This window comes from Marmota marmota, unplaced genomic scaffold, assembly GCF_001458135.2.
Source record: "Marmota marmota marmota unplaced genomic scaffold, marMar, whole genome shotgun sequence".
Taxonomy (NCBI): Eukaryota; Metazoa; Chordata; class Mammalia; order Rodentia; family Sciuridae; genus Marmota; species Marmota marmota.
The window spans coordinates 2,997,832-3,011,613 of NW_026000249.1; the positions used below are offsets into that span (position 1 = coordinate 2,997,832).

General features: G+C 39.3%; 1 protein-coding gene across 1 annotated transcript; it reads left to right on the forward strand.

Moving 5' to 3' along the window:
* Positions 1-624: 624 nt before the first annotated feature.
* Positions 625-13,261, forward strand: Tlr8 (toll like receptor 8). Its single transcript, XM_015488030.2, has 3 exons — positions 625-758; positions 5,737-5,813; positions 9,078-13,261. The coding sequence occupies exon 3, from the start codon at positions 9,084-9,086 to the stop codon at positions 12,195-12,197; it is 3,114 nt and encodes a 1,037-aa protein (XP_015343516.1). The 5' UTR covers positions 625-758; positions 5,737-5,813; positions 9,078-9,083; the 3' UTR covers positions 12,198-13,261.
* Positions 13,262-13,782: the final 521 nt, after the last annotated feature.

Consider the following 13,782-nt stretch of genomic DNA (forward strand, 5'->3'; position numbering starts at 1 on the left):
TCTCTGTGACAGAAATTCTATTTTGTTGGAAAGCTTTCATAAAATAATAGGCATGGTTTACCCCTTTTTGTTGATGCCTCTTCTAGTTTCTCACTCCACAACTTGAAGCAGCATCAACTGGTTTCCTCTGTGCACTAGGTGCATGAAGAGAAGAGACTGGCTCACTTCCTGAAATGGCTCACTTTACCATCAGCAGAACAGAACATGTGGTTTGCAGAAGTTTATGTGGGAAGAAGGGAACTAGTGATTTCTTAACTCTTGCTAAATCATTTATTGACTGTGCTTTAAAATTTGGAAACTGAAATTGGGGAAAAAGTCATTTATAAAATTATATAAATAGAACCCAAATCAGATATAAACAGCACATTTTTTGTGAGTTGGTGTATATGTGTGTGTGTGCATGTATAGATGGGGAGTGGCTCAGAAGATCCTCACCCAAATGGTAATATAATTTTTTCTGGAGAGCAGGTTTGGGGGAAAATGAGGGTGAGAAAATGGGAGAACTTTTTCATTGTAGTGAGAAAATTTTAGTTTTTTTTTTTTTTTGGTACCAGGGATTGAACTCAGGAGTGCTCAACCACTGAGCCAAATCCCCAGCCTTAATTTGTATTTTATTTAGAGACAGGGTCTCATTGAACTGCTTAGCACCTCACTTTTGCTGAGGCTGGCTTTGAACTCATGATCCTCCTGCCTCCACCTCCTGAGCTGCTGGATTACAGGTGTGCGCCACGGTGCCTGGCCCATTATGGATCTTAAAGGTGAATTAATTTCGCACTAAAATTTTATTACACTTTACAAAATGACTGTAGTGGCCCAAGTCAGCCAATGACAGATATGAAATTGCAGTTGAAATCATCCCATTTCTATTTGATAAGTTACTATGATGATCAATATAATTGTATCATAAGAAAGCAAAATATAGAATAATAATAGAATCAAATTAAACTTGGGAAAATGCCTATCTTGCTCCCTCTGATGGTACATGGAGGTCAAGGACCTTTATGCTACATTTTAGAATCACAGAGAACTTTACAAAGTCCTGCTGCTGAGGGTGAACCTCAGACATACAAAATCAGAATCTCTCAGGGTGGGTCTATGCATTTGTAGCTTTTAAAATTCACAGTCATCTCCAGTGTGCAGCCAAAGTTAAGAACCCCAGGAAGTTTTTGGTCTTTTCATTACAGAACCACCTTGGTTTGATTTCAGAAAGCAAAATAAAAGTTCTGGGCATACTAATCTTACAAGCTGAAACTGTGAATAAGGGTGAGGGCAATTGATAGAGTTCATTCTCTTCCTTCAAGCATACCTTTTCCTCCTTTCATGTAATAATTCTAAAAACTGCAGAGTTGATAAGAGAGGAGGCAGTCCTATGGGAAACCTTAGATTCACAGAGGATCATGGTGTGTCTTTGAGGGGAAGAGGTTGTGATCCATGGTTGTCTTTGAAATTGGGTTGGACAATATTTGTAAGGGCATTTTAGTGTTGTCTAAAAGGTTCATTGGGGGCAGGGAGTGCCTTTCAAAAGATTGTCTTTTGAGTTCAAATGAATTATTGAATGGAATTGAAGAACTTGTTATTTTTAAACTCTTGGCTCCAATTGATGACCATTCAAGACCTGTAAAGACAGAGTAAATTTAAATGCATACCTGTGATTCCACATAGGCATTAGCAGATACAAGCTGTATTGTCTTTACAAATTGTTACAAATGGCTGCTAGTTGGTGCATACGTATAAAATCAGTGGATTTACTGTTCTTCTGCAGAATGTCTGAGAATCTGGAAGTTCTCTCTGGTAGCCTGATCAGTGCAGAAAGGAAAGGTGGAAAATCTGCCCAGCTTTTTAATCCTGTAGATTCTAGATATGACTGTGATATCTCTACTGACAATTTAAACCAGATCACTTCAAACTAGCCCCTCAATTCCAGTGTTCCTGATTCATTAAGTACTCAGGTAGATCTAGGCTTGATTTAAGCTCTGCTACCTGAGTGACTTTGGGTAAATTAACCTCTCTGAGTCTCCCTTTCCATGTCTGTGAAGTAGGGGCTTATGATACCACACACCTCATTGATTTTTAAGGATTGAATGAGAAAATGCATGACTTGCACTTTCCCCAATGTTTGCCTCATGATAAAGCCCTCCACTATACTCCCTACCATATTCCTGGGATGCAAATGGCATAATTTTTCATATTTTATGTATGTGAAATCAGGATCCATCTTTTCCATAATGGATATATTTAATGTCACATTTTCTTTTGTCTTCCTAAGCTGTCTGTGAATCCATAAAATTTGGAATTGATAAAATAAAGTATGTACTATTAATTGTAAATTTCATGTAGCATGATAAAATCCTGTCTGCATCACCATCAGTAGGACCATCTCTAGAGACAAGTATACATAGGGAGATGGTCTGAGGAAAATAATACCCTGGCAAAGAGAAATCCAGCTAATCCTGAAGAAAGCCTTTGAAGGAAGAAGGAAGGAATCATTTTTTGCAAAATGGCTGCTGCCTGCAACCTACAAAGGGCTATGACAAGATTTTTTTTTAAAATGGCATAATCCAGGAGGTAGCACTAGGTCCCTCCTACCATTCACTGTGGATTGTGTAAGATTTATTTCAGTCTCACCTGGGGGTGCTGCTTCTTTTGTGTCCACACACCTAGTCTCTGCCCCACCTAAGGCCCTCCTCAGGGTGGGTTCTGGGAATGGCCCCTCAGCTTACTTTGACCCTCAGGGAGCAAGTCCTCAGATAAGGGACACTTTTTGAACTGCTATTCAAACTGCTCTGATGTCTTTAAAATGTATGTTAAGTGTCCTATGGGGTCCAATTTGAAATGTAATATTTGGGTTAGGACTGACAGTGGTTGTTATCCTTGTGTTACTTGGTTCCTTCAGAACCTGAAGGAGAGAATTGGTGGGTTGTAGACCATGGACCCAACCAAAGACAGATGATGTACAGGAAACAGGGAAAAAAAAAAAAACACTGTGAAACCACTTCCTCAGTAGCAACAACTCTATATGTCAGAGAGAAGAGAAGTTAGCAGGTATTTTTTTTCATGATTCATATTCTTTAAAAAAAAAGAAATGGGTTCTGTTTTGAAATATGTGAATCACACAGGCCTAGTCATCCTCTCTAGGGAGTTCCATGCAGTGTGTTCATGGATATGGCCAGTATACAAGGCTTTTCTGGTAGGTTTAATTTGTCCACCAGTGTGTTCCATCAAACAATCTTATTTTCTTAAACATTTTATGGGGGTACTGATGATTGAACACAGGGGTGCTTTATCACTGAATCACATACCCAGAATTTTCTAGTTTTTATTTATTTACCAAATTACTGAGGCTTGCCTTGAGCTTTGCAGTGCTACTGCCTCAGCCTCCGAAGCTGCTGGAAATACAGTTGTGTGCCACAATGCCCAGCCAGATCAGGTTTTGCTGCCAAATAAATTATGGGAGGAAAATTTTTGTGGTGCTCAGACCTTTAAAGATTTCACGATTGCAGAGAGGAGATTGAAAATCTGTTAAAAATAGTATTAAGAAAATAAGCCAAGTTGGGTACAGTGGCACATGCTTGTAATCCCAGCAGCTCCGGAGGTTGAGACAGGAAGATCACAAGTTCAAAGCCAGTCTCAGCAACAGTGAGGTATTAAGCAACTCAGTGAGACCCTGTCTCTAAATAAAATATGAAACAGGGCTAAGGATGTGGCTCAGTGGTTGAGTGCCCCTGAGTTCAATCCCCAGTACCAAAAAAAAAAAAGGAAAAGAAAAAGAAAAAAAAGAAATAATAAACCACCCTCCTGGGGTCAGAAGGCCTACTTCCACCAACTGCTTCTCTTCTGATTGTTTTCTTTTTGCCTCTTTCCATCTTTGTTTTTCATGCTCATGCCTGGTGCCGCCCATTTCATAGCAGTGGTGGTCCAATAAAGTGTTGATTAAAGCTCCAGTTGTAAGAACAGGGCCTCCCACCTGATGAGGCTTACCATGGATAAGGGTTGTGAGTCCACTTGTTGATCAGGCTGTGCCTAATGTAATCTGGAGACATCTGCTACCATGTAGGGCCAGGACTAGAGGAAGTGAGCGAAGCACTCATTTTAGGTGCAAAATTTAAGGGAGAGACAAGTGAGCCAAAAAGCTGAGTAATGGAACTGAAACAACATTTGGTTCTGAAAAACTTTTAAACGTGTCTTACATTTTTATGAAACACATGTGAATAAGTAATTTCACATTTCAAAAAAAGATTAATGATATTTTAATGCTATATTTTTTAAAAAATCGCAGAATGCATACTTATTTTAGTAAACAGATTTTTATTGGAACAAGAGCCAGACAGAGGGAGAGCAATCGAAGCAGTGTCTTGCAAGTACAGGGTCAGGTCCTCTCTTTTTAAAAAATATGTATCTTTTGTTCATTATAGATTTTCATTCTTTTAAAGACTATTCATCTTTTTTTAATATTTAGTTATTTTTTTAGTTTTTGGCGGACACAACATCTTTGTTTGTATGTGGTGCTGAGGATGGAACCTGGGCGGCATGCATGCCAGGCGAGCGTGCTACCACTTGAGCCACATCCCCGGCCCAAGACTATTCATCTTGATCATCAAGTTTTTCAATGCTCCCCTATGTTTTGCCTCACCCTGGCCCTGCTACTGTGATTTTCTGTTGTCCCAAAGCGAGATCCTCTGATCTTCTGTCTCGGTTGCTGGAGTGGAATGTTCAGATGACAACAGATATCAGAGTTCCCAGAGCTGAGGCAGGGCTACTGGGCTCCATACACAGACTATGACATCATTCAGCCCCAGCTGGCATGTCACCTCCAAGGTGCCTGCTGCCTCCAGGTCTTGCATCTTCCCAAGGTTCTGTGGGGTAAATTGACTTTTCTCAGCTTGGCCCAAAGACTTTAGCCTTCTCTGGTCTGCTCTGTCATGTACTACTCATCTGTCTCCTTTCCATTTTCCTAACCTTCTTACATATTTAAACACTGCTGGTGTCTCCTTTCAGCTTTCTTTGCTTTGTAGGTTCTATTCCTTTACTTTTGGTTTAATGGGAGCATTCAGCTGCCATATTCAACCAATGGAAGCTGGCTGGAAGCCTCTCTCTCTCTCTCTCTCTCTCTCTCTCTCTCTCTATTTGCATAGTTGCAGTTTTTTCTCTATTGTCTTTGCATAGTTTCCATTTCACTTTTCCCAGGCTGGGTGGTTTTTATTTATTAGTTATACCACAGGGACAGCAAATTTTGAGGCTAGGGGTGTAGCTCAGTGGTAGAACACCAATCTAACATGTATGAGGCTCTGTGTTCCATCCCCAGCACTGGAGGGGGGAAAGAGTGAATTCTCACTTCATCTGGGATCAGATTCCCACTGATATCCTTTTGGACCTGAGACTTTTGGTAGTCGGAGGCATAGGTGTGGCCAAAACGAAGAACTTGGCTGAGGAAATACAGCTCTTGCTGGCTCTTTGGGCTCTGCTCTCTCTAGGATCCACATGGATGTTATGAGCTGGGGTTCACTCTACTGGGCATTGTTACATGGTGCTCCCCTGGATTTCATCTGAGCACCTAGGAAAATGAGCACTACCAACACCATGGTCCTGAATGGAATGGAATGTGAAGGCTTGAACAAGCAGTGATTTCTCCTTAACTTCTTCGTCTTCTTTTTTTTTTAGTACTGGAGTTTGAACACAGGGGTGGTTAACTACTGAGCCACATCCCCAAACTCTTTTTATTTTTATTTTTTGAAACAGGGTCTCGCTAAGTTGCTGAAGCTGGCCTTGAACTCAAGATCCTCCTGCCTCATCCTCTGTAGTGGCTGGGATTACAGGTGTGTGCCATCAAACCCAGCTCTCCTCAACTTCTTGGCTAGCTACCTGCTCACTATTTTCCATTGTTGCCATTCATGTACTTGTCCATGAGTGTACATGTTATTGGTGTTTGTCAACTAATGTTCTTACCTCAGTCATCTTTTTTGGAAGAGTGACACTAGAAACCTCAAGCTATTCACTCAGAAATCTCTTGTGGAGTGTTCTATTGATTTCCATGGCCCATAATTTAAGTTACTTCCAACTCTCTGGGAGGTTATTTTCATCCTGAAAACTTTGCATGAATCTCAAAAGGCTCCTTTCTTGGTCTCTAGCGGCCCCTAGAGGTTTTTCTCCTCAATTGTTCTGATTTGTATCAGAGAATTATATTTGAAATTAAATGTGGAGACTTTACTTAGAGGCTAGGGAGGCCACACAGAATTGCCCTGCCCTCTGGACTCCCTGAAGTATTCACCTAAAGATGTCTCACCTACCAGTGGTACTATTTTTATCAGACAAAGGGAAGGGTCAGGAATCTGTCCTTACCCTGACATGTTCCCCATAGACCTCTTTAAAAACTAATGTTTTATTAATTTATAGACAAAAGTTGTAATAGGGATCTGAAAAACACTAACTCAGTCTGATGATAAAGGTCTACATCAACAGGGAAAGCCAGGTTGATAGCATGTATTCTTGAGACAGGAGAGCACTTCACCAGTATGATATTCCTCCCCTAAACCCATGACCCCAGTCTGATTTTGACAAAAACAATAGACAAGTCCAATTGAGGGGCATTTTAATAACCATCCTCTTTCCCATCTTAATTTTTATCCATGGTACTTTCCACTATTGAACATTCTATCTTTCAACATCCATTCCAAATTGACAGGCATTTTCACTTGTTTTGTTATTTGCTGCATCTCTAGCATGAAAAAGATCCTGAAATAAAAGTTACATTTAATAAATGTTTGTTAAATTAGTGAATAAACATAGAATTGTCTTATCCTTTGTAATTGCTACATGGTATTCCACCATAGCAATATACATATTTCAAAATGTCCTGCTATATATCAGAAATATATACAACTTTTAGTTGTAAATTTAAATAAATATTTTTTTACATTTGGTACTAGGGATTTAATTCAAGGTTCTTTACCACTGAGCTATGTCTCTAGTCCTTTCTTTGGTTTTTATTTTGAGACAGGGTCTCTCTAAGTTGCTGAGTTTGACCTCAAACTTGTGATTCTCCTGACTCAGCCTCCTGAGTCACTGGGATTACAGATGTGCACACCACAACTGGCTAAAAACATAATTGTTTTGAATCCACTCCTCTTGTCTTAAATCCCTGGCTTCCTTTGAGTCCTTTACATTTATATGCTTGCTAAGATGAGGGTTGGAAAATGACCATTGAATGGGGCAATATGGAAATACTGAGAACCTCAGCAATATTATCTGTTAGTTCCCTGCTATGTGCCACCCCAATCCTCTTGGTCCTTCCTCTTACTCTGGACTCTGCTGTTGTAAGCAGTTCTATGCAAGCTTCAGCCAACTTCCCAAACTTGAAACCTGATGTACTTTGTCTCAGCCAATGTTACAACTCCCTTGATTTCCATCCCAGGGTTGCTCTAAAGGCACCGCATAGGGAACTCACTGGGATATACTCAGGGCCTTTGCATATGCTGTTACCTTTGACTGAAACATTCTTTTGACCTCAATATTGCTGTATTTGAAAAAATAACTTCATGTGTCTGGAAATATCTGAGAGTTCTGCTTCATTTCAATTTTCATCTCATAAGGAGCTGGCTTTTCCTTGACTGTTTGAAGTGGGCAGTAATTATTGACCCTCAGAATAATCAACATCCACATCAAAAATCTTTTGTAACCTAGTCAGGGTATAAGGGTGTTATTGCATCAACCCTAAATTGTAGGAGAATTTCACAAGAAGGAACTTTGGGTTTAACTCATAATAAAGACAGTCTTGAGTTGGGCTTTAGTGAAAATTCTACTTTGGTAAAGTTGGTCTCTAGGTCCAGTGAAATAAGATTTTTAGAGTACTCTTAAGCATAACCTCTGATGAAACCACATTAATCTGCTCATTGCAAATAGTTACCAAAAGTAATACTTCCAGCTCTTCTATCTTAAGAAATGTGCACAAACATTGAGGCACTCTACTGAGTGTTGCAGAAGATGCATGAAAGCATAAAGCACCATGTCTTCCTTACAGAAGTTTCAAAATTAGCAAATAGCTGTTGATATCACCATTTGCATGAAAAGGGACATATGAGTAGTAGTTGTTCCATTAACATTTTTTTGAGTGCTATTTACACTTGAGGCCGTTATGGCATAAGGATTTCGAAAGAAAATCATGCAGCATGATGGCTAGTTGTGGCAAACAAACAAAAAACCTATTTGGGAATCAGAGTGGCTCAAGTCCCAGTACTACAATGTATCATCCTTCTGAAAGTTATTTAAGTCTCAGAGTTTGTTTCTTCATCTGCAGAATATGGATAATAAATGAAACCTACCTCATTGTGCTCCTGTGAGCCTTAACATGGGTGAGGAAGTTTTTAGCACTTTGTTTTGTTATTTTTATCAGCATAAGATGTACACTTTTGGGCTGGGGATATAGCTCAGTTGGTAGAGTTCTTGCCTCACATGTGCAAGGCCCTGGTGAGTTCAATCCCCAGCACCACACACACACACACACACACACACACACACATGTGCTCACACAAAGATGTACACTTTCCAGTCCTGTGTGGAGATAAGAGAACTTGATGTGTATCATCATCAGAGAGGTATGGAAAAATAGTGGGAAATGCCAGTAAGAGATATTGTTGGCAATGATACTGTCTTGAGTATCTTAGGTGATATCACATTAGAAACTGGATCTGATCACTCCTTTGAGGCTGGAAAATTTTCATCAAGAGTTGTGTCAACAGGTTGATGCTATAAATACACAGGTGCTATGCTATAGCCTTAATATGAACCAGAGCCATGATTCAGCTGAGACTCAATATGGTAGTGGGGCATCTTGATAAGCATCTGCAAAAACTTCTCACTGCCTTAATCTCATATAACTTTATTTTCAACTGCTTTTAGTACCCTGAAGCTGAACACGGTAAACAAGTAAAATCATTTGGAACCTCATTTAAGGCAATTTATTTAACTTTTAAGAGAACTTCAAACTCATACGAGTGTGAGGAAGAATTGTTAATTTCATGATGAAATGCCCAGCAAATGTTGCTATTCTAAAATTGTGTTTCTACTTTTGATTTTTCCTTTAGGAAAAGATGTCCTTCTGGTCTTCGATTCTGATCTGCCTTTTCCTGCTTATCTCTGATTCCTGTGAGTTCTTTGCTGAATCGAATTACTCCAGGAGCTATCCTTGTGATGAGAAAAGGCAAAATAACTCCATTATTGCAGAATGTGACAGCCGTCAACTGCAAGAAGTTCCTCAAACAGTGGGCAAATATGTGACAGAACTCGACCTGTCTGATAATTTCATCACACACATAACAAATGAATCGTTTCCAGAGCTTCCATATGTCACTAAAATAAATCTAAACCACAATGCCAATCAAGAGCACTATAATAAAAATCCTGATATGAATAAAAATGGCATGAATATTACAGATGGAGCATTCCTCAATCTAAAAAACCTACAGGAGCTACTGCTTGAAGACAACCAGTTAGAGAGAATACCCTCTGGTTTGCCAGAGTCTTTGAGAGAACTTAGTTTAATTCAAAACAATATAATTTCAATAACTAAGAATGACACTTTGGGACTTATGAACTTGGAAATTCTCTATTTGGGCTGGAACTGCTATTTTGTTTGTAGTGAAACATTTTACATTGAAGATGGGACATTTGAATCCCTTACAAACTTGAAGGTGCTGTCACTGTCTTTCAACACTCTTATCCATGTGCCACCCAAACTACCCAACTCCCTTCGAAAACTTTATCTGAGTAACACCAAGATCAAAACTATAGGTCAAGAAGACTTCAAGGGATTGGTAAATTTAAGATTACTAGATTTAAGTGGGAACTGTCCAAGATGTTTCAATGCACCTTTTCCTTGTACACCTTGTGATGGAAATGCCGCAATTGAGATACATCCACTTGCTTTTCAAAATCTGACCCAGCTTCTCTACCTAAACCTCTCTAGCACTTCCCTCCGGAAGGTTCCTTCCACCTGGTTTGACAATATGCACTACCTGAAAGTGTTGCATCTCGAATTCAACTATTTAGTGCAAGAAATGGCCTCTGGGGAATTTTTAACAAAGCTGCCCAATTTAAAAATACTCGATTTATCTTTTAACTATGTAAAGACAGAATATTCACAATATATTACTCTTTCCGAAAACTTCTCTAAACTTCAGTCTCTCAAGGCACTGCATTTAAGAGGTTATGTGTTCCAGACACTCAGAGAAGAAGATTTCCGACCTCTAATGGTTCTACCACAACTTCGAACTATCAACTTGGGGATTAACTTTATTAAGCAAATTGATTTTACCCTTTTCCAAAGATTCCCCAAACTGGAAATTATTTACTTGTCAGAAAACAGAATATCACCATTGGTAAGTGATATCAGGCAAACTCCTACAAATGGTTCCTCTTTGCAAAGTCATACCATTAAACGACGCTCCATGGATGCCAAGTTTGACCCACATTCAAATTTTTATCATAACACCAATTCTCTAATGAAGCCACAATGTACTGGTTATGGCAAAGCCTTGGATTTAAGTTTAAACAGTATTTTCTTTATTGGTAAAAACCAATTCAAAGGTTTCAGTGACATTGCCTGTTTAAATCTCTCTGCCAATGGCAATGGCCAAGTATTTAATGGAACTGAATTTTTAGCTGTGCCTCAGGTCAAATACTTGGATTTGACCAACAATAGACTAGACTTTGATGATAACAATGCTCTCCGTGAACTGTCCCACCTGGAAGTTCTAGATCTCAGCTATAATGCACACTATTTCAAAATAGCAGGGGTAACACATCGTCTAGGATTTATCCAAAATTTGACACAGCTCAAAGTTTTGAACCTGAGCTACAACAGCATTTATACTTTAACAGAGGAGAAGGAACTGAAGAGCATGTCCCTGAAGGAATTAGTTTTCACTGGAAACCGCCTTGACCTTTTGTGGAACACCAAAGACAACAGGTACTGGTCCATTTTTAAATGTCTCAGGAACCTGACACGGCTGCACCTGTCTTCTAATAACCTCCAGAATATCCCAAATGAAGCATTCCTTAACTTGCCAGACAATCTCACTGAACTGTACATAAATAATAATCTGTTAAATTTCTTTAACTGGACACTACTCCAGAAGCTTCCATATCTCCTCTTGCTTGACTTAAGTGGAAACGAGCTGTCCTCTTTAACTAACAGCCTATCTAAATCTACACCTTCTCTTCAGACACTGCTGCTGAGCCGGAACAAGATTGCCCACCTTCCCTCTGGCTTTTTTTCCGAAGCCAGCCATCTGGTGCACCTCGATTTAAGTTTCAACTTGATAAAAATGATCAACAAATCCACACTTCAGACAAAGACCACTACCAATTTAGCTCTTTTGGAACTAGGCAGAAACCCTTTTGACTGTACCTGTGACATTGGAGATTTTCGAAGTTGGATAGATGAAAATCCAAATGTCACAATTCCTAGATTGATAGATGTCATTTGTGCCAGTCCTGGGGACCAGAGAGGGAAGAGCATTATGAGCCTAGAGCTGACAACATGTGTTTCAGATACCATTGCAGCCATACTCTTTTTCTTCACGTTCTTTATCACTACCATGGTTATGCTGGCTGCCCTGGCTCACCACCTGTTCTACTGGGATGTCTGGTTTATCTACCATATGTGTGTTGCAAAGATCAAAGGTTACAGGACTCTTTCCACATCCCAAACTTTCTATGATGCTTACATTTCTTATGACACCAAAGATGCCTCTGTTACTGATTGGGTAATCAATGAGCTGCGCTACCACCTTGAAGAGAGTGAAGGGAAAAATGTTCTCCTTTGTCTACAGGAGAGGGACTGGGACCCGGGGTTGGCCATCATTGATAACCTCATGCTCAGCATAAACCAGAGCAAGAAAACGATATTCATTTTAACCAAAAAATATGCCAAAAGCTGGAATTTTAAAACAGCTTTCTACTTGGCATTACAGAGGCTAATGGATGAGAACATGGATGTGATTATATTTATCCTGCTAGAGCCAGTGCTACAGCATTCTCAGTACTTGCGACTGCGACGGCGGATCTGCAAGAGCTCCATCCTCCAGTGGCCTGACAACCCCAAGGCAGAAGGCTTGTTTTGGCAAAGTCTGAAAAATGTAGTTTTAACTGAAAATGACTCACGATATAATAATCTGTATGTTGATTCCATTAGGCAATACTAACTGATGTTAAGCCATGTTTTGACACCATAATAAAAATTCAAGGCAATGACCCTTCTCGCTTAGGTATCTATTACTGTGTAACAAGTTACCACACAACCTAGAGGCTTAAAACAACCCATGTTTGTGATCTCATAGTCCCTGGAAGTCAAGAGACCAGATGCAGCCTAACTGGGTCCTTTGTCACAAGGTCTCTCAGAGGCAGCATTCCAAGAATTGGCCAGGGCCACAGACATCTCTGGGATTGGGACCCACTTTCAAGCTCACATCTATGTGGTCATTTTCAGGATTCAATTTCTTCTGGACTATTGACCAAATGCTGCTCTCAGGTACCTGCCAGGTGGACCTCTCTCACAAAGCAGCTGGTTTCATCAATGCCAGCAAGAGAGAGGGGTTGCTAGCGACATTAAATCATGTGTAATTAAATGACATTAAATTATGTGTGATCTATTCAGGGAAATGATACCCCAATACTTGGACCATATTCTATTTGTTAAAAGTCAACCACAGATCCCACCAGCTTCATGGGAATGACCACTGAAGTCCAGGGAAAACAGCAGAACTGGTGGGACTGTGATCACCTCAGTCTGTGGAAATCAGTCTATGACAGATCAGTGGTTGACTTAGACAATCATCAACAGTTTCCCCTGGACTACCATCCAGCCTGCCATCTTGGTCATACTGTGAATGCCAGGAGGTATGTATCATTGTGGCCTCTTAGCAATCAGCCTACAACACCTGCTTTTTAATATATAAGAACTTATGGCACTGTTAATTAATGTTTCTGATTAGACTGATCATAAATGTTATGGCTACATGGTTATATTATGCTATGATTGAATTAGCCTTTCTTTTACAATAACTTTTAGAGATATTGGCTATAATGTTTGACTTTTAAGGTTTAGATGTCATGTAAAGGCTGAAGTGGATAGGTTTTTAGTATCTTTTATTTCTTAACCATTTTTTAAAAATGTATGCATCTACATTGAAAGCTTTTGGAGTATTTGTTAATTTCCCACTGCTGTAAATCTTAAGATGAGTGATTAAACTTTCTTCATTTTACAAGACAAGTGTATGATATGTATATAATAGGGAAATTAAGCTATACTATAAAAGAAATTGTCACCTATGCTGGGTTTTTGAGAATTCTTTTTGGAAAAAAATATCATCAGTAGAAATCAAAGGAAAAGCCATTTTTATATTAAGATAATTATTAATACAGAAATTAATTCTTTCTTAATTTCAGACTCAGAAAATATAAAATCAGGTGTCTGTTGGTACCCTTTACATAATCTTCCCAAATAAAGCCATTTGGCTTCCTCACCACTACTACTAGCCCCATAGTTCCTGCACAGCAGGTCATTGCACCCTCTATCCAGTATGAATCTTGAATCAGCTTATGAAATCTACTTGAGAATAACTGGACCTTAACTAAGCATAAGAAAATAAAGTGCCTTCAGCATGAAAAGAAGAATCACCTCCATTGCATCATTCTTCCTAAAATATAATAGCCTCTTTGTTAATCTTGCAGGATGAGTTATCTTTAAATGTGTATGTCTAAGCAATTGACCCAAACAGTATGTCACGA